Source organism: Sycon ciliatum, chromosome 2 (genome assembly GCF_964019385.1).
Source record: "Sycon ciliatum chromosome 2, ocSycCili1.1, whole genome shotgun sequence".
Taxonomy (NCBI): Eukaryota; Metazoa; Porifera; class Calcarea; order Leucosolenida; family Sycettidae; genus Sycon; species Sycon ciliatum.
This window is the reverse complement of record NC_088644.1, coordinates 17,178,331-17,200,330: the sequence shown is the minus strand read 5'-3', so window position 1 is coordinate 17,200,330 and position 22,000 is coordinate 17,178,331. Positions and strand designations below refer to the sequence as shown.

The 22,000-nt window shown below is 45.3% G+C and overlaps 3 protein-coding genes and 1 non-coding gene across 5 annotated transcripts in view; 2 read left to right on the top strand and 2 right to left on the bottom strand.

The window, feature by feature from the left end:
- Positions 1–2,759, bottom strand: part of LOC135808991 (EF-hand domain-containing family member B-like) — an 11,348-nt gene extending 8,589 nt beyond the window's left edge. The window contains exons 1-5 of the mRNA XM_065322247.1: positions 2,393–2,759; positions 1,669–1,734; positions 850–999; positions 441–540; positions 1–57 (exon numbers count right to left, since the gene is read on the bottom strand). Coding sequence (XP_065178319.1) covers positions 1–57; positions 441–540; positions 850–999; positions 1,669–1,734; positions 2,393–2,458 — 439 coding nt within the window. The 5' untranslated portion in view covers positions 2,459–2,759. The remainder of the gene's footprint in view (positions 58–440; positions 541–849; positions 1,000–1,668; positions 1,735–2,392) is intronic.
- Positions 2,760–3,030: 271 nt separating this feature from the next.
- On the top strand, positions 3,031–15,557 carry LOC135808987 (coiled-coil alpha-helical rod protein 1-like). 2 transcript variants are annotated; one of them, XM_065322241.1, is made up of 19 exons: positions 3,031–3,285; positions 4,777–4,875; positions 5,982–6,065; positions 6,397–6,531; positions 7,589–7,648; positions 7,994–8,107; positions 8,235–8,336; positions 8,574–8,614; positions 8,891–8,993; positions 9,684–9,746; positions 10,067–10,149; positions 10,396–10,482; positions 10,946–11,002; positions 11,224–11,278; positions 11,473–11,541; positions 12,254–12,318; positions 12,813–12,912; positions 13,507–14,079; positions 14,390–15,557. In XM_065322241.1, the coding sequence occupies exons 1-19, from the start codon at positions 3,244–3,246 to the stop codon at positions 14,894–14,896; spliced, it is 2,439 nt and encodes an 812-aa protein (XP_065178313.1). In that variant the 5' UTR covers positions 3,031–3,243; the 3' UTR covers positions 14,897–15,557. The 2 variants fall into 2 exon arrangements, with proteins under 2 accessions (XP_065178313.1, XP_065178314.1); XM_065322242.1 differs by lacking the exon at positions 11,473–11,541.
- Positions 15,558–15,730: 173 nt separating this feature from the next.
- LOC135808989 (steryl-sulfatase-like) overlaps positions 15,731–22,000 on the bottom strand; it is a 10,031-nt gene continuing 3,761 nt past the window's right edge. The window contains exons 4-12 of the mRNA XM_065322245.1: positions 21,212–21,260; positions 20,506–20,610; positions 20,117–20,195; positions 19,741–19,893; positions 19,193–19,305; positions 18,089–18,156; positions 17,182–17,389; positions 16,941–17,075; positions 15,731–16,531 (exon numbers count right to left, since the gene is read on the bottom strand). Coding sequence (XP_065178317.1) covers positions 16,277–16,531; positions 16,941–17,075; positions 17,182–17,389; positions 18,089–18,156; positions 19,193–19,305; positions 19,741–19,893; positions 20,117–20,195; positions 20,506–20,610; positions 21,212–21,260 — 1,165 coding nt within the window. The 3' untranslated portion in view covers positions 15,731–16,276. The remainder of the gene's footprint in view (positions 16,532–16,940; positions 17,076–17,181; positions 17,390–18,088; positions 18,157–19,192; positions 19,306–19,740; positions 19,894–20,116; positions 20,196–20,505; positions 20,611–21,211; positions 21,261–22,000) is intronic.
- Trnag-ucc (transfer RNA glycine (anticodon UCC)) lies at positions 17,524–17,595 on the top strand. Its single transcript has one exon. It is a non-coding gene; the product is annotated as a tRNA-Gly (tRNA).

Sequence of the window (22,000 nt, the reverse complement as noted above, 5' to 3'; positions counted from 1 at the left end):
TTGATCTCATGGGATCAAATGACCTTGGTAGTCCTGGAGTCTGGTCATGTGACTGTCCTATATAGCAGAGAGCATAAATTGTCAGAACCGTACGTCATAGCATCATCAATGAGAGGTCAAAGATGACTCATGAACGTCTGTGCCTAGGCAATGTGCAGACAGATTATGAGTACCGCTCATTCATACTAATATGCACATGAGGTCAACTAATGGGCACATTCATAGAACTAAGTGTATGCTTTGCCATATCTGTAACTCTGTGAAGCAGATCACGTGCCTCCTTTCCATGATTTGAATACACAGGAGAACAGTCAACTAGTGATGTGAATACTATAGGAATAGGCAGCAACGCATGCATCTACCCAGCATGAACAATACGCCACCAACGTCATCCATCTCATGTCATGAACACTGTGACTCTGTGACTCTGTAGCGCTTACCCAGTGGCGCTGTTTTACTGGATGCATAGACCTTTGTCTTCATCTCCTCCATGCGTTGTTGAACATTGGTCTGCCGGGCTGGATTTGCCAAGTCACCTGTCTGTGAGTGAGTGAGGGAGAGAGAGAGGCAAAGATGGATGGACCATTACAGTCACAATGTTCATCATTATACATGTACATTTTACTTGTGTGCTGACAGGGAGCGCTAGATAAAGGTCATTGCAAGGGAAAGAATCATACTTACCTCTGCTCTTGGCTCTATGACTCTCTGGCTCTGTGACTCACTGGCTCTTCATCTCTCCCGGTATGTCTGTTTAGGAGCTGTGCGCTCTACATCTATGTGATAATATAAAACTTGACTGTATTCCAAAGACAGTTCATGTACCGGTATCAGTGTTTGACAACTTACAAAGAGTGATGGCTTAGTGTCGACGCCATGTCTCATAGTCCTAGCCGTGGTTGGGTCATCATACGCCCTGCCAAAGTGTACTCTCTCCTCACCCACTTCTGGTCGCTTGATAGTCGGTTGGAACTTTCGTACTATTTCTGGTGTGGGCGGCTGCGAGTATAGAATAAGAGAATCAGCGGCCAACATAGCCAATTTCATAATGTTGTTTAGACTTAGATACTGATATGGAGGTGATTTGTTTTCAAGTTGTACCCTTGTTTCAGTATTCATGTGAACACAAGCTCGTCTTCAGCGAGCAGCAGAGCAAATAGCACCCTGACAGAAACCCCCTTAGCTTCTGCAAATCCTCAGCCTGATCATGGCAGATATTCGCATTGCACACATGCTAGCCTTCATTGCACATAGTGCAAAACGTGCAATGTACCTGAAACGCTTGATGTGAGGTTTTGTGTCGGACACCCCATATGCAGAGTTGCACACTCTTGGAGCTTATAATCTTGTTACTTGTAGATAGGGGCCCGGGTTGCTTGGGTGTACAACATACACATAGGTTACATGTCTATACTAAGTCTTAGTGATGATGCCGGTGTGTGTGTGTGTGTGTGTGTGTGTGTGTGTGTGTGTGTGTGTGTGTGTGTGTGTGTGTGTCTGTCTGTGTATGTGCGAGTATCCATGCATGTCGTTTGTGCGTACATATGGAAAAGTGACACATGTGCACACACACACTAACACCAGTACCAGTGTGCCAGTGACCTCATTACCGGCGTGTGGTAATGGCCACACATGAACTACGATCACTTCTATTACTACTGGTCTTACCCTTTCCAGTGTGGTAGCGATACACTCCTTGGTAGTGCTTCTTGGCGGTGAGATTGTTTTGCCAGCCTGCATAGTGTATAGTGCATACAGTCATGTACACATGTACACGTGTGATGATTGTGATGATTGTGATGATTGTGATGATTGTGATGGTGGCGGCATGCATGCATGCACAGTAAGTAGAACCTGTCAAGGAGACCACCTGTACGCAGCGGCCACGTTTTGAAGGTCCCTTGAGCAGTCGCTTTACACAGGTTACACTGTACACTGTCACATGGTATTACAAGTGCATCCTAGTTCCTAGTTCTCAGTATTTGGCATGCATTTGAAGTTGGGCAAACCAGAGACTGGGTGAGGATGTGACTTTGCCATAGTTGAGGATGGAAAGACGGTTCTGGCTTTGTGCAATTCAATCCATTCTTGATCCAAAAGCCGCTAACTTTGTATCAAACAAATCCGGTTCTGGAAATGCAGACCGGTTTCTTTCCTGCTCTGGAACCCCAGTCATGGTCCATTGAGCTTGGCCTTGTAGTGCCTGGCCTGGCTACTGAGAATGGTTCTCAGCAGTGTACAGACCAATGGGGGCTGATATACATGTATTACATGTACATGAAATTATCTGTCAAGGACCCTCAGTGCAACGGTCCACATGTCAGTATGGACCACCGGACTGCACATCTGCATGATGCACTAATAACTAATGTTACTTTGAGTGTCCACTCACCGCACGGATGCTCGGTGCTGTGTCGCGGAACTGGCCGCCATACACTGTCTGAGTGAGGCTCGCCATAGCCTAGCCACCAACTGCACGACCACGATGCCACAGTACAGGTCCACAGTTAGGGTATAGGAGTTCACCGGTGCACTAGCTACTTTCTCAGAGGAAATAATTGTCAGAAACCTTGCACAGAAAGCAGTGATTATAAAGGTCTGGTGAGTGCGCTTCTTGAGCGTTGGTCGTGTGGATGGAGTACGGACACTAAGTAAGTGCAAGAAACTGCTACACAATCGAGAAAACTCACACTCACAGTCACAGTCACACTGTTTTCGAGTTGAAAAATTCCCAAGTGAACAGATCGGAGCTGGTGCATCTCTTCGTTGAGGGAGTCGACTCCCCTATCGGCAGTATCGCCTATGTATGTAGCCCTAGCCTGGTTGAAAATGAATCGCTGAACTACGCACACTTCATCGCGTGCGCGTCGCTCTGTCGAGCATGACGGCGTTGACTGTTTCCAAGCGTATCCAAGGCAGAATGCAATCGGGGGCTGTCCCTGGCAACCGAACCGAAGCGCGGGAACCGTACAAATAATTACGTCATAAGTCGGGAAATTTGAAATCTGGCAAGATCATGATCTCCAAAGCCAAGAATGAGCTGAGCGATGAGTGACGACCATTGATCTTGTTGTGTTGGCAGGGAGTTCGACAAAGTATTCTTTGATGCTGCTAGTACTAGTAGTAGTGTGTCCTGTCCATCAACTCTCTTTACGGAGATCTAAGTGATTAGTGCAAAGTGGCATGCACTGATGCAGAACATCGGTGGAATTAGTTGAGGTCTCGTGTTTGTGCCATGCAGACATGTCGAGCAGTGGTGCTGATAGACCTCCTGAATTCTCCCAAGTAAGTCCTGAAAATACATTGATGATACTGTATCTCAGTCACCAATATCATCAATTCCTGTGTACATGCGAAAATGCACTGAAAAGTGAACAGTAATATCAGTTAGGACTGGGGTATGCAGCAGCACAAGTTCTAGCCTTTCAATATTCTTACGACCTTCACTGATGAGACCTGCATGATCAAAGCAGCTGTATGGTGATATAACTCCAATATCCACAGAATCCAACAGCTTAAATTTACACACACACTTATATTCATGTTGCTGGTGTGGTGAATCAGGTCGACCACTCCGGAGAGCACACGTGGGGGAGTTTGAACTAAACCAGTAATAACTAGGAGTAGATTGTACATGTATTTTTAAATTTTAGATTGCACGCACTAGTACAGGATTACAGTGTCGTTTTACCTCTTGTACAGTACAAGCACATGACTACACGAAGTAGATTACTTGTACATTTAACAGCGCCATGGATAGCTTTCACCCCGCCTGGTACTTCTCATTTGCACGATGTGTACTTGTATCTGAAGCTCCTTTTTGTACTATGCGTAATTGTACAGGCCATGTGTACAGTCTGTATCTGGCAGTTGCACAAACCAAACACAGTACCTGCCTTATTAAGGCATGCATGCTCGTGTCCACCACACATCTAATGCTCGTGTCCACCACACATCTAATGCTCGTGTCCACCACCCACACATCTAATGTTCATCTCTATACATGTACATGATATACTACGGCGATTCGCTGTACTTGCACTATACTTGCACTGTACTTGCACTGTACAGGCGCGTCGGAACGACTTTGGAGGTGGGGCGGCCATGGAAGGGGGGTCCGGGGGTCCTCCCGCGGGAACAAATTTCATAAATTAAAGCCAATTGCAAGCATTTCCGGGCATTTGGTGCCATTTCAGTGTACGGTACCTACAATGAAAGACTTTTTGATTCTGCAAAAAACCAAGAAGATGCTACGATCGGGGACAAACATTACCCTCCCCCGGGAAAAAAATTCAAAAATTGAAGCCAATTGAAAGCATTCCCAGGCATTTGGTGCCATTTCAGTGTACATGGACTTTTGATTCTGCAACAAACCACGATCGGGGACAAGGATTTGCCACGTTTGCGCTGAGATCATCGCGCTTTGTTGCAGTGTGCTAAAAAAAAAAAAAAAACGGCCGAAAAAGTGGGGCGGCCATGGCCGCCCCGGCCGGTGCGGTTCCGACGCCCTGGCTGTATCACGGTGCTGCAGTGTGCATGCATTGTTGTACACTATGCGATGCATAGTTCATTTAAAGACAATCTCTCAATTCCGACACCACTTTATTACTTTTCAGGGATCTTCTGCTACGCACAATAAAGCATTCCATAGAAAGGCACAGCACATATTCCATTCACTGTAATGATGTATGTGTACGGGACTTGTTCTCCCTTTGCGATGTGTATTGTGTGCTGACTGCTGTAGCTGTTACGTGTATTGTGTGTTGACTGCTGTAGCTGTTACGTGAGATAGACACGGTAGTAAGTACTAGTGAACAGCGTCATCGCAGTGAGTTGCAAACTCTACGCCAGAAAGCTGTGGATTCCTCATCACAGGTACTGGACACTGTTACATGTATTGGAGTCCTGTGATCTCTCTCTCTCTCTCTCTCTCTCTCTCTCTCTCTCTCTCTCTCTCTCTCTCTCTCTCTCTCTCTCTCTCTCTCTCTCTCTTTCTCTCTCTCTCTCTCTCTCTCTCTCTCTCTCTCTCTCTCTCTCTCTCTCTCTTTCTCTCTTCCTCTCTCTCTCTCTCTCTCTCTCTCTCTCTCTCTCTCTCTCTCTCTCTCTCTCTCTCTCTCTCTCTCTCTCTCTCTCTCTCTCTCTCTCTCTCTCTCTCTCTCTCTCTCTCTCTCTCTCTCTCTCTCTCTCTCTCTCTCTCTCTCTCTCTCTCTCTCTCTCTCTCTCTCTCTCTCTCTCTCTCTCTCTCTCTCTCTCTCTCTCTCTCTCTCTCTCTCTCTCTCTCTCTCTCTCTCTCTCTCTCTCTCTCTCTCTCTCTCTCTCTCTCTCTCTCTCTCTCTCTCTTTGTCACATGCACACACACACACACACACACACACACACACACACACACACACACACACACACACACACACACACACACACACACACACACACACAAACACACACACACACACACCATTTGGACCATTTGACGCCCATCGCCGGAGGCGATGATAGCGATGCTACAGCAGGAGCCATATCAGCTTGTGCTGGGATTGCACCATTCAACAGCTTGCAAGGCTGAAGAATTGACCGCCATTATTCAGCCTGGTCTACACCACACAGCTATGAAGTGGCTTTTTCTGGCCAGTGAATCCCTACTTTTTGGTCTTTTTTCATTTTTTTCCCGCACACTCATCACACCACATACTCCGGCATGCACTGGCTGTTGGTAACCACCCAGGAGAATGAAAGAAAAGTCAGGAGGAGTCTGAGAAAGAGAAGAAAGACGTGTGTGACTATAATCGTTGGGAATCGAACCCACAACCTATCGATTGGAAATCGCTGCACACACACACACACACACACACACACACACACACACACACACACACACACACACACACACACACACACAATACGCACTCTCATATTCACTGAATGCCTGTTGTTATCTATGTGCTCCTATGGTTGGTTGCCTCAATGTGTTGTCTAATGTCTAGATCAACAGTTTAGAGCGTCGGTTGCAGTCACAGACTCAACACAATGGCACTCTACAGTCAGAAATCCTACAATTACAGCGACAGGTTAGTGCTAATTTATAGAACTTTCTGAAGGGGCTATGTACTCAAAATCGTGATGTTCCTGATATCCTCTGTAGGGCCATTCCAAACACATCGCCGCTTGATGTAATTGCCGCTTGTGTAGTCATCTTGTATCTCTGTGTGACATTTGTGTAAATGTGTATGATCGTTCATTTGTTGGTGTTCCACCGCGCTGCTACGAGTATGAAGTGTTTGTGTTCTATTTCTGTGGTATGAAGCTGCCATAGCAAATGCTCACTTGATAAGTTGGTAATTTCTCTGCTTACACTCACTGGGCACGGTACTCTGTGCTCTTTGCTGCTGTCCTGCACAGCTGCGTCAGTACTCGGGTGTGTCAGAGCAGCTGGAAGATTTGCGTGCACAGTCTGAGCAGCTCAGACAGACCCATGAGCAGTCCAAGGCCAAGCACAAGCGCCACATGCAACGTGCTAAGGATCGACACGCTCAGGTGGGTTTGTCACCAATATCATCTCTAATACAAGCACAGTTTCCAATAAAAGCACACTGCACGCATGCATCGAAAAAATAAAGGCGACTGTCTCCTATAAAGGCACTTGCAACTTAATTTCCGGTATGGACACTGGTATTTATTATTAGAAATATGAAGAAAAAGATCACTACAAAAAGAAAACCGGAACACAGCAAAATGGGCTTGAAATTATAAAAGCACAGTCTCCAATAAAGGCGCGTCTCCAACAACAGCAAGGGTCGGAGGGTGGTTGAAAAAAATAAGAGACGCGTGCTCTTATTAGAGAAAATACTGTATGTTAGGGTTACAAATAGCAGGATGAATGAAAACTCTAGTCTAGGCTATTGCTGATTAGATTGTCTATACAATTTATGTACAGGTGGAATCCTGATAATTCGAATATGGCTTAATTAGAACATACTTACTGCTTAATTAGAAATTTCTTCCGGGACCGATTTCTATCAATACGATTTCCAGATTTCCACATAACTATTTCTGATAATTCGAACCTCAAACTGGGTATGTCCGGTTAATTAGAAGTCCCACGGAATCCACTTTCATAGGAAAAGTGGGATTTGTGCTGATAATTCGAAGTTAGCAAAGCATAATTTTATTAGTTCACTTTATTTTCTGCAAATCAGTTCGGTTTGCATGCGCAGGCAGTTCAGTGTCGACTAAGTCAGGGCTCGCAGCGAAGTTTGGAAGTCTGGAAAAAGTTTGGATTTTATAATTCAATTTTCCAGGTCTGGAAAAAGTTTTGAAAAGGCGCTCCTTTTGAAAAAGTTTGGAAAAAGTTTTGAATTTCGATTTTTTGGCCGCAGATGTGCTGCACTGCTGGCAGTACTGCATGCAAGTGGCGGTTTTGAGTGCCGCGATAGAAGACGCCCTGGCGATGCGTGGTGTTCACTGCATGTACAAGTCTCGTACAGTCATTTCAGTGGCTTTGCGTGCTTCTCTTGCGACGGGCGTATACATGGTACATACATGGTGTGTGCATGTGCGTGTACCCTCATTGTTTTTGATTTGTTCCTTGTAGCTGGAGGCTGAGAATGCATCAAAGACCACTGAGCTGGAATCTGCACGTCAAAACCTCCAGGTCAGTTTGATCTACAGTGTGTACAGTACACAGTCAGATCTGTTGTGATCAACCACCTTTCTTCAGAGGCACCAACCTAGTCAGGCACGCAACCATCTTTCAGCACACAACTGAATCTATCTACAGAGGATCACCTATCTGGAAAACTCTTTTCTGTCCACCATGGGGTAGTTCCTATGGACACATGTTTGACTGTATCTGCAGTTTGACCTCCATTGTAACGTTCGTTGTACATCAAACTCTGGAACTCAATAGCCTTTAATACAGCCAATGGTTCTGTTGACAGCAATAGCTAGCATCACATTGTCAGGAGTCAAGAGTGCGTTCTGCCTGCTCTGTCTTCAGTCTGCTCGAACACAGCTAGCAACAGCCGCGGCGGATGAGCGCAGTTGCAAGGAAGAGCTGAGTTCTGTGCGGCAGAGGACGAACTCATTGGCGGAAAAATGTAGCTTGCTACGGGTTAGTTACTGTGTATTCTTTCTTTCCCTGTTGATCGGATTCTTCTTTTCGTGTCTTGGTAACCGTTTCAACCGGCCATCAAATGCTGAAATTTGAATCTTCCTCGTTTCTTGGTTTGTTCTTGTAGCAACAACTGGAACAGTGTGAGGCAGATCGCACATCCCTTCAGTGCCAAGCTCAGGAGACTAGCCAGAAGTATCAAAATCACATTTCCGAGCTAGAGTCAAAGGTAGGACATCTGACGACAACATGTATTTTCGCTTGTGAGCATACGACAATGCTACGTGTACAGGCAGGTACATTTACACTTGTACTTCAACTCACTCTCTTTTCGTCTCGCTCTCTTTCTCACTCTCTTTCATCTTTCTTTCGTTTTGCATGAAAAAGCACAAGGAGGGGTTCTGATGAGATTTCATTGTGCTCTGTGTTATTCTTGTATTCTTATTGTTGATGTTTTGTGTGTTAGGTTCACACACTTCGCATGACCAGCACTAGTAACCTGGAGCTGTAAGTCTAGCTGTGTGTATGTGTGCGTGTGTGTGTGTGTCTCTCTCTCCCTCCCCCCTCTCTCTCTCTCTCTCTATCTATCTATCTATCTCTCTCTCTCTCTCTCTTTCTCTCTCTCTCTCTCTCTCTCTCTCTTCTCTCTCTCTCTCTCTCTCTCTCTCTCTCTCTCTCTCTCTCTCTCTCTCTCACCTCAATGAATGCGTATTTCGTGTGTATCTCTCTGTCTTCAACGTTCCTTTTTCTTATTTGTCTTTTCTTTTTCTTATTTGTCCCCAGCACGAAGTCATCTTTGGACAAAGCCCAAACACAAGTTCAGCATCTAACAGAGGAAAACCTTTCACTGAGAAGACAAGTTACAAAAACTAATGGCGAACTAGAAGTGAGTTGCATTGCAAGTGGAAGGAGTGCTTCTGCTTTCGTCTTTTCTTTGGGTGGTGGTTTGTAGGGAGCTGTGCTCTCATTTGTTGGGCTATGGAATGGCATGGTGTGGTATATTTTTGCTTCATCAAGTGAACATTCACCGATTCCTTTCGTCCAGGCCTGGTTCCTACAAGAGGTGAAGAAATTTTATGAATAAGTTTCAAAAACAGAGAAGACAAAAAACAAATAATATACTTAAAACATACTTAGGCACAAACAGAGAAGACGAATAGATGAATATTAAATATAGACTAGCGCAGATGTATCGGAGCATTTCACGTTTTGCGTGATTTGTGACAAGGAAAAGCCGAACCGTTGCACGAAGCATAGGTCCTGGACTGACGATTCTATTCCAGGGATGGAGCACAACAGTTTTACTTCGGATTCCGTCATCCCATGAGCAGCATTCCTTGTACATGTGGCTCGGGACATGGCCGAGGCTGTCCGCCTACTACTACTACTACTGCTTAGTACTAACTAGTGCTGAAACCAGGCCGGCCTGATGCCGGACACCTAGTGAAAACACTGTGGAAACACAGAGCATGAAAACCTGCTGGCTACGGACTGTTGATTGCATGGTCGGTATTGTGTTGTATGCTGTGCATGTGTGCTGTGACTATTGATTGTTTCCCATGTACATATGATATAGCTTCTGAACGTTAACTACGCCTGCCTGAAGGATGAACTATCAGCAATCAAGGAGGACTTACTGGTACGTTGTCACGATCAGTGTGTGAAAGAAATTGTTAGTAGCCATAGCAGCCGAAAGCTTGCTGTTTTGTAATTCCCTGTGTGGATTGCCTGCTTATTTCCTCTTCTTGGTACTGATTCACCCTGGTGGCTGATGAATGATCATTGCTATTCCTGCCATGCACTTCTAAGTACATTCTCTATGTACAGTACACTAAGAGTATGCCTCAATTCCAACTTGTATACTATTTAAGCTCTCTTCCATGATCTATATGAGATGTCACCCTTGTTATTGTCAGCCTTGTTGCTGAGCACATCAACGATTGTGTTCTGCTGTTCCAGCATGCACAGCACACTGAAAAACGTGATGCTAGTCGAGTGGCTGAGCTGGAGCACAAGCTATTGCAGAAAGATGATGTCGTCAGGTAGGGACACACACTACTGGTGATGTCACTATTTGTAGCACAATTGTTTGGGTTTGTTACACGTGTTGGTCTGTGATAGTGTTGGTGCTGAAACTCCCCCGGAACTCCACTTTAAATAAAGCCAAACAACAACAACTCCATCCTTGTATTTCTTGCTCTATGCTTTCTTGTGAGTCTAGCACACCACGGCAGTTATATTTCCCAGCACCACCATTTGTCTTGCTTTCTTTCCTTACTGACATGTAGGGCATTTGAGGAAAGCCAGGAACGAAGCTCATCAGCAGAACTTAATCGCTTGCGTCAAGAGGTGGACAATCTCAGTCGTCGATTACAGTACGTTTGCCACTGACTGTAGTACTGTACACAATCATGGTTGTGTTTCTGTATGTACTTTTCTAGTAAGTAGTTTGTTGTTAGGATGTGCTGATGTTAGCATGGCTGTTGTTATTGTTTTGGCGTTCCTAGCACACACTGGTACTACCTGGTTTCAAGTGGGGTGGGCATGTTTGTTTACCTTGTCAACTAGACTTGTGTGTGTGTGTGTGTGTGTGTGTATGTGTGTGTGTATGTGTGTGTGTGTGTGTGTGTGTGTATGTGTGTGTGTGTGTGCGTGTGTGTGTGTGTATGTGTGTGTGTATGTGTGTGTGTGCATGTGTGTATGTGTGTATGTGTGTGTGTATGTGTGTGTGTGTGTGTCTGCGTGTGCGTCTGTGTGTGTGTGCGTGCGGGCATACGTGCGGGTATGTATGCATTTCATGTCTGCATATTGTCAACTCATACCTCTGCCATCTGACAGACGTGCTGGATCCGCAGAGAATGAGTTGCAGTCGAAAATCTCGAGACTCGGTGAAAGGTAATGTTTGGCTGTTACAGTGTTGTTGTTATCGGTATGACGGCATGTATCCACTGATATCAATAGTATGCCATGTATACACTTGTCATTACTATACACCCCACACCAGGTAGTAGTGGTATTATCACCTGTGTTGTGTGTTTTCTGATAGTCTTATGGTCAAGTTATGGAAGCGTAAAGTATATTGTAGCATTACATAATGTTTCGTTTGTGCTATGCAGAACTGAGTCCTGCCAACACGACAATAATGCCCTGAAGCAAGACTTGGCTAACACGGTATGTCTCCTTACAGTATGTTTGTCTGTGCGTGCGGGCGTGTGTAACCATATCAGCACAATCAAACATTAGTCATCAGATCTACTTCCTTTCTCATAACTTCATATCAGTATCGATAACTGACACCGTATGGTCTTGCAGCAACTTTGTAACTTTTCATTTTTCTTTGTTTGGTGTTTGCTTCCTATTAACAGCGGTGTGAGTGTGAGCGTTATCGAAACCTTTACCAAGAGATGCAAAGCAAAGAGTCTAGCATATCTGAGGTGTGTGTCCTGGACTACTGCTGGTGATGTTGCAAGGAAATTGAATTTTTCATGTTACTGTCAACAAATTGCTGCTGCTCTTTCTCTCTCCCTCTCTCTATCTCGCTCACTCTCTCTCTCTCTCTCCCTCCCTCCCTCCCTCTCTCTCTCTCCTCTCTCTCTCAGATTGTGTGTTTGTGCTTTTGCTTTGCTAAGACTGACACATTGCATATAGCATGGATGGCAAGGACAACGTTTTGGTTTATCAGCACACTGTCATACTTGCCAACCATACCGGTTTTCCCGTAATTATACCGGAAACTACGGTCACTACCGGCATACCGGGGATTTTTGACTTTGATCGAAAAACTACCGGTATTGACAATGAACCATGAGTGGTAAAAAAGGTTTTTTGTGGTATGACAAGGGCACGTGCGGCCCTGCATTTCACAGAATCACGGCATGTTGGGGCGATCTGACAATAAAGAAACTCAAGTTTTGGTCCCCCAATGAGCAATGGGTTAGAAATGAATAAAAAAAATGAAAAAATTGCCAAAAACTTGCAGAAAAATACACAAAAATTGCCCAAAAAAAGAGAAAATGGCCGAAATTGGCGAAAACCAGGAAAATAAGAGAAAATCAAGGGAAACTGGGTGTGTGACTAAGGGATTGCTTTAGCTGGGTTGGCAAGTATGCACTGTACATCCTTATGTATGCACTGTACTTCCTGTAGGAACGGTCAGAGGCACAGCGAACTCGTCTTGAAGTGCTACAACTGCAATCGCGTCTATCAGCACGGTCAGTGTGGTGTTTTGTGATCTATTCCAACGTCAAAATCGTCATATGGATAAGTTTCTGCTGATACTGTTAGCATTGAGGGAAATTCAAATAGCGTTTGTAGCCATAACCTTTCTCCAACCCTTTGGCAGCATATCACTTATACATTATAATTATGCTCTTGACGCTGTGGAAGGATTTTTGTGAAAGGATTTTGTTATACTATTGGTTTCTGATGCTGATGGCAGAGCATGTCAACCAGTCGATATGTTACAGTTGGTTTGTATGTAATTGTCTTTCCGATCATCTGCATTTCCTGCTGTAGATTAGCTTGTGTCAGGCTATAAGAAAGTGCATGCAAGTACACACAGCGCCACAGCCCAACATGTGTTTATTGTCAAGTCTGTATCCATCGACCCACGTAATTCTCTGATCAACTGAGCATGACATGCTATAGCCACCACAAACAGTTGAAGTTGACGTTTTGTGGCCTTGCTTGTGTCCTATCTGTGCAGTGAGGAAGAGTCAAGTCGATGGACAGAACAAGTACGAACCACGGAAGAGCAGCTCAGAAAAACGATGGATAGTAGGGATTCTTGCCAGGCACAGCTCAAGGTGAGCATGATGAGTGTGTGTATCAGTAGGGAGGTTTAGTTCCCACGTAACGGAAACGCGTACGTGGGTGATCCACGTGAAGTGGATGAAGGGCACCCACGTTGCAATGTTGTGTTTAGTCACACGGAACAAACAAAAGCATGAAGTGAAAGGCCCAAACCTGGTCAAAGACGAAGCTACCCGGGCCTAAGAAGCTCATCCAATATTTTGATTTCGTGCTTCGGAAACTTCTTCAGCTGAGCACCCTCACAGCTCGCACAATGCACTCCATTCTGATTTTCACCCACGTTCTGGCGGAACGGGGGTGAGCCTCCATACACGGTATGTCGTGAATCAGAAAACGTCTGTACGTGGGTCACTGAGTATCACGTGGTACACACACGTAAAGTACCCACGGCTTACGTGAGACTAAACCTCCCTAGTATGTGTGTGTGGGGGGGGGGGGCACTGCTGATGGATGATGCAGCTGTTTGCTCTTCCCTTTTTTTCATATCATGACATGATACGTCCCTCACAATCATCAATTTCACTATGCATAGCACATAGTACTAGTGTTGTGTTGCTGGGCGCTCTTGCCTTGTCTACTTCTGTTAGGTGGCCAATGCCCAGCTGGATGAGTTGCGATTGCAAAATGCCTCTCTTCGCTCCTCCCTGCACACTCTGGGCACGAAACCAGCACCATCCTCGGGACTGGATCAACGGCCATCTCAATCGAAAGGTATGCCGACCTCTGCTTCAGGTGGTTCTGCTGCTGCTGCTACAGACCACCAGCGTATGGCGGCGGGTGATACTATATATTTAAACGTGACATCACCAACACGAGTATTATCGCATGGAAGCACAGGGGATAGGACAGGGTATGAGGTCAGCGTCACTGCTCCCGTCTCGTATTCTACTGATCTACCGCATCTCCAAAATGCTGTACCACCTGCAGCAGCGGCAGCAGTAGCAGTTTTAGCACCGGCAAGCCAACCTCAGGCTGCCTACAGTCTGTTGTCTAGACAGAATTTCCTCTCTACAGCAACAGCAGCATCAACTGGCCCGGTGCAGTCAATGCCACCAGCTAGAGTAGCAACAGAGCCACGCTTCACTACTGGTGAGGACAGCATCAGGACTATACCGGCGGACTCAGAACTGCTCTCCGCAACACCGTCCACTATAAGCAAGGTACGCTGAGTATAGTGATAGCACTACATGTGTTGTATTTGTTGTATTCCTCTCTTCACACCGGCTCCTTGTCTTACTTTGCTCTAACCAAACTGTCCTGCATCTTTCTTGCAAAGTTGTGTAGCTTGCAGCTTAGTGTTTGTGTGTTCTTTCTCTTCGTTTAGTGTTTCTGTAGCCTCCAGACTTCTGAGTGTTTCTGTGTGCAGCCTTCAGGGCTCTTACTATTCTGTCTGCGTTCTCTATTTGTTTAGTGTTTCTGTGCGCAGCCTTCAGACTTCTTAGTGTTCCTGTATGCTTTCTCTTTGTTTAGTTCTCTGACATGGGTTCGGTCAGTTCACTGACTACATCAGATTCAGAGCCAAGCACCAGTCGCCATGCCAATATTGAAACGCAAACCACTGCAGCGGCAATAGCGGAAAACCCGTATTTAACACCCGCCGACAGGCGCAGTGAGGAGTGCAGGAGCGGCCACGTGGAGGCAGCACGTATGCCTAGCCATGGACTAGCAAACGGTGGGCATGATGATGGTGATGTGACGTCATCGTTCACTGCCAGCACGGCACAGCTCTTAGACTACAGCTCCACATCAGGTGACTTATCCCGGCATACTGGCATTAGCACTGATACTGCAGTAGCATCGGGAGGAACATCTACACAAGCGCAGGCAACATCAGCTCAACCAGCTGGTCACTCCGGCCCTATACCGATGATGAGCGAAGAGTTTATGCACGATTTCCTCACCGATCACATGTCTGTCTTACAGACACGCATTGAAGAAACAATAGAGAAATTAGGATTAACAAAAGAAGCCACATAGCCACTGTACATGCCCTAGTGCAGCACAATTATTAGTTCACGCACACATGTCCAGCTAATATCTGTTGATCTTAGTATTGATTGCTAGTTCCCTTGACTGCAATATCTGACACAATGCGAACAGCATAGGAAGAAATGGCATTGCAAGTCTGTTACCAGTCCGTTACCAGAACTTTGTGAAGAAAGGTCTTCTTTCACAGTCTTTCACAATGCGTTCATCATCCATTGCCTTTTGTGCTAGTACCACCGTGCACTGTAGCCACTGGATTTGCTGCTGTCTTCCTCTTTCTGCGGACTGGTCATGTCTGTGACCGCTTCATTCCTGGCCTATCCTCTCTTACTTTGATAAGAAATATTTACTTTTTGCTGTTATCAGTTCCGACTGACCCGGGCTATCACACTGAACTAGACAACAACAATATAGACTTTTTTATTGGTAGTTTTGCTCCAAGCCATAATTATTATGTTTTTATTCAAGATTTTGCCAACACCCCTTAGGGCACATACAATGTACATGTCATCTTTACCAAACAATCTGTCATTGTCTTTCCCTTTCCTGCCACCTGCTCATAGAATACTGTGTTAAAATACCATAAGTATAGCGTCAATTTGTTGATATTGAGTGGACCAAAGTTACTTGAGCTGACTACAACGAAACTGAATCCTGTGCTTTGAAGTGTGTCACCATTGTCTCTTCCTTTTTTGGTGCATGAAAGGGTGGGGTTTGTGTGTGTGGGGGGGGGGGGGGGGCATGCACATTGCGTCTGCAGCAAAATCCTTGCGAGCGCAGGAAGGTGGAGGTACCTGACACAACTCAGCAGGTCTCCAGGAACGATCTAGCCAGGTAGAAAGTTGAACTCCTTCAAGAAACGGACTCGGATGGAGAGCCAAGGTTTAATTTATACAAAAGAGAAAGGACCAAGGTGATTGTTTAGTAACTGGTGGTGTTAGTGGACAGTAGTTAAACGTTAGCGTAACTTGTAGTTCCTTGGTTCTTTCCCTTCAAGAAACCTTGGGCTTTGATCATCACCAATATTATTTTTTCTTGCTCGGTGTGAGGGTAACAAGGATGCGGTTTATGGGGTTATAGGGCCTTTACATGCCCGCTTGGTGAGAGACTTATCCTCTCTCCCCTGACTCACTTGTGAGGTCTGCATTCGACACTAAGGATATTATGGGCGAAGTGGTGGCCCGCCGATGCGAATGTATGTGCTTGATGTGTTTCTCAACACGCCAGGTGATGCGGCCGCGAATCCGGCTAACTTTACTTTTTTATTAGATACCATGATGATGGACTTCTGCTGTGACCGGCGAGAGTTCCCCCGGGATAAAACACCAATGTAGTGATTAGTGTTATGTAGTGCAGATCGTGGAGTGCGCATCACTCGAGGAAGCGGAGGTCAGCATCAGTCTCATCCATGACATCCTCTGGATGCAACTTGACAGAGTAACACTGACTCTCAGTCTTAGCACTGTTCTCCACTGACTCCAGCCACGCCACCATGTCAGTTATCATCCGTGCAGCAATATCAGGATACTTGGCAGATAGATCATTTGCTTCTGCCAGGTCCTTGGTCAGGTCATAGAGGAAAGTCTCTGCCAATTTCCCCTTCTTGACTGTTCCAAAGATCTTGTACTGGATGCAAACACAGAAACATATGAAGAGGAAAGGTATTCATGACACAAAACGGGAAAATTTGTATAGCAATGATTCCAAATAGGAGGCGTGGAAATGTACGATTATTATTTCCACGCCTCCTTATGGTGATGAATAATATCAAGTGCGCACTCATATCACAAACATTGCAACCAAAGTAGTTTCATGTCCAGGACGTTTTCTTGATTGTGACAAGAAAATATTCTGGACATGAAACTACTTTGATTGCAATATTTGTGATATGAGTGAGCAATGATTCCATTTCACTCTTCTCCACAATCAATCACACTCTTACATGTCCATCACATACTGATGTCGTCACCTTGATTGATGATACTGTGACAATAGACTGCTGGAATAGGCAGCTAGAGTCCTAGTGCTAACCTACCTGATTATCAACCCAAGCCACATTGTACGTGCCGTTGAAACTGCCGCCGACATTGTATGCAAATCCTATGGGTGATGAGCGGTTTATGGAGATACCATCAATAATGTCCAGGGCTGAGCGACCATCCACAGGACGCTGGACAAAATTACAAATAATATAAGGACACCATCCTCGAGTCTCATTTACTATGCGACACGTTTACCTGAACTGCTGCTCGTCAGTGAATGCGTCCAGTTCTAACCTTGTCTGGCATGTGTTCTCCAACCAGGTCCAGGAAAGAAGGCATAAGATCACTAGACACAATAGGAGTTTCCACCACCCGGTGCTCATTGATTCTGTCCGGCCACTCCAGCAGCCCTGGGACCCGAATTCCACCTTCGGTCAGGTCACGCTTGCGTCCACGCAGTCCATTTGTCTGGCCTGGTGTTCCATTCTCTGGGCCATTGTCACTGCAATCAGAACAGGCAGCAGCAGCAGCACACGCAGGACGAACACAGTAAAGTCACATCCAGTCGACGCTGCTGTGGCCACTTCATTAGTGGCTGTCCTTGTAAGCCATCCAACAACAAAGGCATGTATCAAGGCGTTGCTGGTGTAATGGTTAGCATAGTTGCCTTCCAAGCAGTTGATCCGGGTTCGATTCCCGGGCGACGCACTTGTTTTTTTTTTACACAGACTGAAAGTATTTTTGTGTCGAGATAAGTAGCGGCAAGAGTACATAACCCCAAGAGTGTGCAACTCTGATCTCCGAGCTATGGGCGCCCTGCACGGCGCTGGCTTCATTGCGTAGTGTTAATGACGACTCAGCTGCCTGAATTCTAAGCCTCAACAATTTCACGCGCAATACAGTAAGTTCAAAGGCTGTGCTTGCGTGTGATGCATCACATACAAAACCATCCAAGTCTCCGAGGGAAAGCGGATTTGGAAGCAGGAAACCGTAGCAGATCCGCACTAATGAGCAATGGCCCACAGTTCGTGGCTACGTAATGCAGGCAACGCGCCGCGCCAGACGCCATTTGCAGAGTTCTATACCCTTGGGGTTATGTACTCTTTGTAAAGGACAATGCTTTCAGAATTTGTCACAAACAAAAGTTGTGTGAGTGCTGTATTTCCGCAGGAAAAATTGTGATGCAACCATGCTGTCTCACCTTGCAAACCAAAGCAATGTGTTGTTCTCGATAGCAAGTTCTCTGAGCAGTGCACGTATTCTGCCCACCTGAGGATACAAAACATGTGCACACATTCAATCATGACGCATTCAATGAGACAAGGGATTTACTCAAAACATGCTTACCGTATTATCTCTAATATAAGCACGGTCCTTTATTTTTTCAATGTACCTCCGCCCCGTGCTATTAATGGAGACGTTCCTTTATTGGAGACTGTTCCATTATTATTTCAACTTTATTTCAGAGGCATGTCGCCATGCCAAATTCATGTCAGACACACACATTTCAGGGTTTTTTTTCGCCGGTACAGACAATGAATTTACACAGTGTGCTTATAATGGAGACTGAGCACTTTATTTTTTGAATGCCGCCCCAAGGTGTTCTATTATTGGAGACGTGCCATTATTGGAGACTGTGCTTATATTAGAGATAATACGGTAATCACTAAAAGACACTGCATGCACAGTAATCCAGTCGAAAATAGTACCCGTAATAGATAGAATGATACTGTAGAAAGAACTGCACTCAGTTTAGTAGTTAGTCTTATACAGTAACACGTATCACTGAACAGCACGACAGACTGTGCAGTTGCAGTACAGCTGCTCTCCGGTACTGTCAGAGCTCCTGTCTCGGGCCTGCATTCACTGGGCTACACTGACCACCACTACAGTGCATTTCAAAACTATAGACGCGTAGGGTTTTTGAAATATTTCAAAAACCCTGGCTGGAACTTTTTGAGAATAGTTTTCGGAATATTGCTCAGGCCGCTCCACAATTACTCTCATATAGTTTCTAAAGGATCGGATAACAGACGCCCAATTTGGAAAAAATTATGCACAAAGTGATCACAGATTTTATGTGGTATAGATGCTGGCATAACGGTTTTTGCCTAGGTACGCGTCTATAGTTTTGAAATGGACTGTAGTCAATCTATCAATGCAGTATCATCTCAAAACATATAAACGGCACACGCGTCACTGCAAGAGAAGTACTGGTTCTAACCGCCTGCACATCACTTTCTCAGAGGTCCCATAGCATAGTGTTGTTAAGTGGTTCTACAGTGAGTGTGACAGTGACTCCAACCTGAGCATCCATCGCTGATATTGCTCCAAAGTAGTCAATTTCCGTGGTACTGAAGTTCCCCAGCTTGCGATACATTGTGATATATGGCTCCACAGCGATGTAACGGATGTGAACTGCACAGGCAACAGCAATGACCAGGCAGTGAACAGCAAGCAAAGCATCAGAGTACTGGAGCTGAACAGATCCGTGACATGTAGATCACTGCCCAGCTGGATAACAATATTATAACTAGAGTGTCCGGTGAAAAATAACTATCGTGTGACGTCCAAGAACTGCAGTGATTAATGTACTTTGCTACAGAACAAAACGCGGACAGGCGGTGACCAGCCTGGATCCCAATACGTTTTGTACTTGAAGTATATTTTCCTTCATGGGGTTCTATGAATGAGCCAGGGAGTTATGAGCCAGCCAGGGAGTAATGAGCCAGCCAGGGCACAATGCAGTCATTAGCCATTGTTTTCCTCTACATTGGCTGGTTTATTACCATACCCTGGCTCATAAATAAACAAAAACTAAAGCTGAACACGAGTAAGACTACACACACTCACCTGTGTGGAATGGTAAGTAGAGGAAGAAAGGACTTCCACTGGCGACTTGTCTGCGGATATAACTCTCAGCGACATTTCCGATATACTCACTGTCGTCACCAGGAATAAGTGTGCTGAGATTAGTCACTGGGGTAGCACCACCAAACATAACACCTGCATGGGCAATTCCGACAGCAATTCAAAAGAAGGATACGTTAGTCCTATGGTGACAGCGCCCCGAAAGTTAGAGCTTGCAGATAGACCGCTACTGCAAACCGTTCACTGGTGCGGTTGCAGGTCACCGGATGGAACAAAAAGAATATAGAAACAGGTTGGAAAGCGTTAGTACTGTCGCCGGTACATTTTACTGGTGCAGTATTATTCGTAGTACACTCACCAGCATCATTGAGGTGCAAGGCAGGTGTATTCTGACCCCGGTAGTTGTTACAAGCAACATTGTCTGGCCAATGACCATTCTAGTTTGTGGCACCACAGTGAAAAACAAGCAGCAAGAACACACAACAATACATTCAAAACATGTTCAGTTCTCAATTCATCATACCCCATGAAAGAAGACTGATCACCAGCTTGTCAGGGGAACCTTACCCTCCCCCCCCCCCCCCCCTTGTGCCACAGACTCGGAATATTCTAGTGATAATATGGACAAGAATACCATGGCAGGTACAGGAACAGTTAGCTGATCTTTCACAAATTAGGGGGGGGGGGGGTGATCTACTATACAATAGGTTAAATCTTCATGCCATAAGTGCCCGAACAGTTCCTAACCTGGCATTTGTCTGGCTTGAAACATCCACAGTTCGTAGTAGCAGTGGGAGTAGAGCGCTCTGTGGCCATCCACTCGTCAAAGCCATGCGTTCCAGGATGCGAGATCTGACGAAAAGTCGCAAACAATAAAATGTCAGCATACAAGCGTATCATTATCATTATCACTCAGGCTGAAATAGACATATTCATAAATGACATATCTTCAATACCCATGAGCTACACTGTATATATTATGATATAATTATCATAATTATTATTATCATCGTTCTAGCTCATTTTTTTCCCCTGTCATAGTCCTGTTTATCATGTTCAGCATAAGCGAAGTTGTGGATCATGCTGGCATGGTTGACTCCAATGCGTACATGCAAGTACAAGTAATAATAATAATAATAATATTAATAATACAAGCGTATATACTACGGAGTAGCCCGATCTCAGTTGTCTGATGATTGCCTATGGGCATGAAACTATTACTTGAAGTAGTTGCAACCGAATGATGCGTTGTGCTCTGTGACGTGTGTACTACGGAGTACTCGTATACAAATAATGCTGCATGACTGTACATGTTGCCTTGATGTTTGCTACTTGCTGTGGCAGCTAGCCGTATCTTTACACTCATATGTGCGGCATTCTTTCAGAAATATAGAGGAAAGTTTCCATGCAACAAAGTCTATTCCCAGTGAAAGTGCATTCATGTTCAGCTTACAGGCCATTTTGGATTGCTTTTGGGGAGCTGGAAGAAGTCACCGAGATGCCTAGAAGCAAGAACGCAAACCAAACACATGCAGGTTAAGTCAATAAAAAAAAGAGAATATCCAGCAACACTGGTATTGGAATGAGCCTGTCCACTTCTTCGACATTCGCAGGTACTTGAAGTATCAGTGAAGCATGGTTTCAGTGACACGCCAAGGAACTGGCCTTTCACAATCTTTGAGCGTAGGTTGCCTCAGACACCACGACGACCATGTATATTCTGTGGCATACACTTGTCGAAGAATAGTGGTCATATCTGCCAGGTGGTCTCCTGAACAGGCTTCCCTTGCACATTACCAGCACTTCAGTCATGACTACTTCAGTAGGCGTGCGTGAATACATCTCATACACATGAGAATAATAGCCTGGTAAAGCACCGGTTAATGGTGGACGTGATGCGAGATGAGGAGCTGGGCACCCACCACCCAAACTCAATAATATACTGTTGTGGACATTGAAATTCGTTGAGAAGTCAAATGGCCCGGGGCGCTGGCCTTGCAGCCGCGACCACTGCTGGTCCATTTTGCAGTGTGTGCAGGAACTACAATGCGTGTATGCGCTAAGGCATTAGGGGCGCCAACCCAGGTCATTCCACAGGATTTCAATGTCCACAACACTACCTCAAAGACAGGCCACAAGTTCGTATTCAACTGCAGGTTGCAATCAGGAGAGACTATTGTTTCGCTCCACCACTCCATACATTCTGCATATTTCACTTTCCGGGCAATTCGGTTGAGCTGAC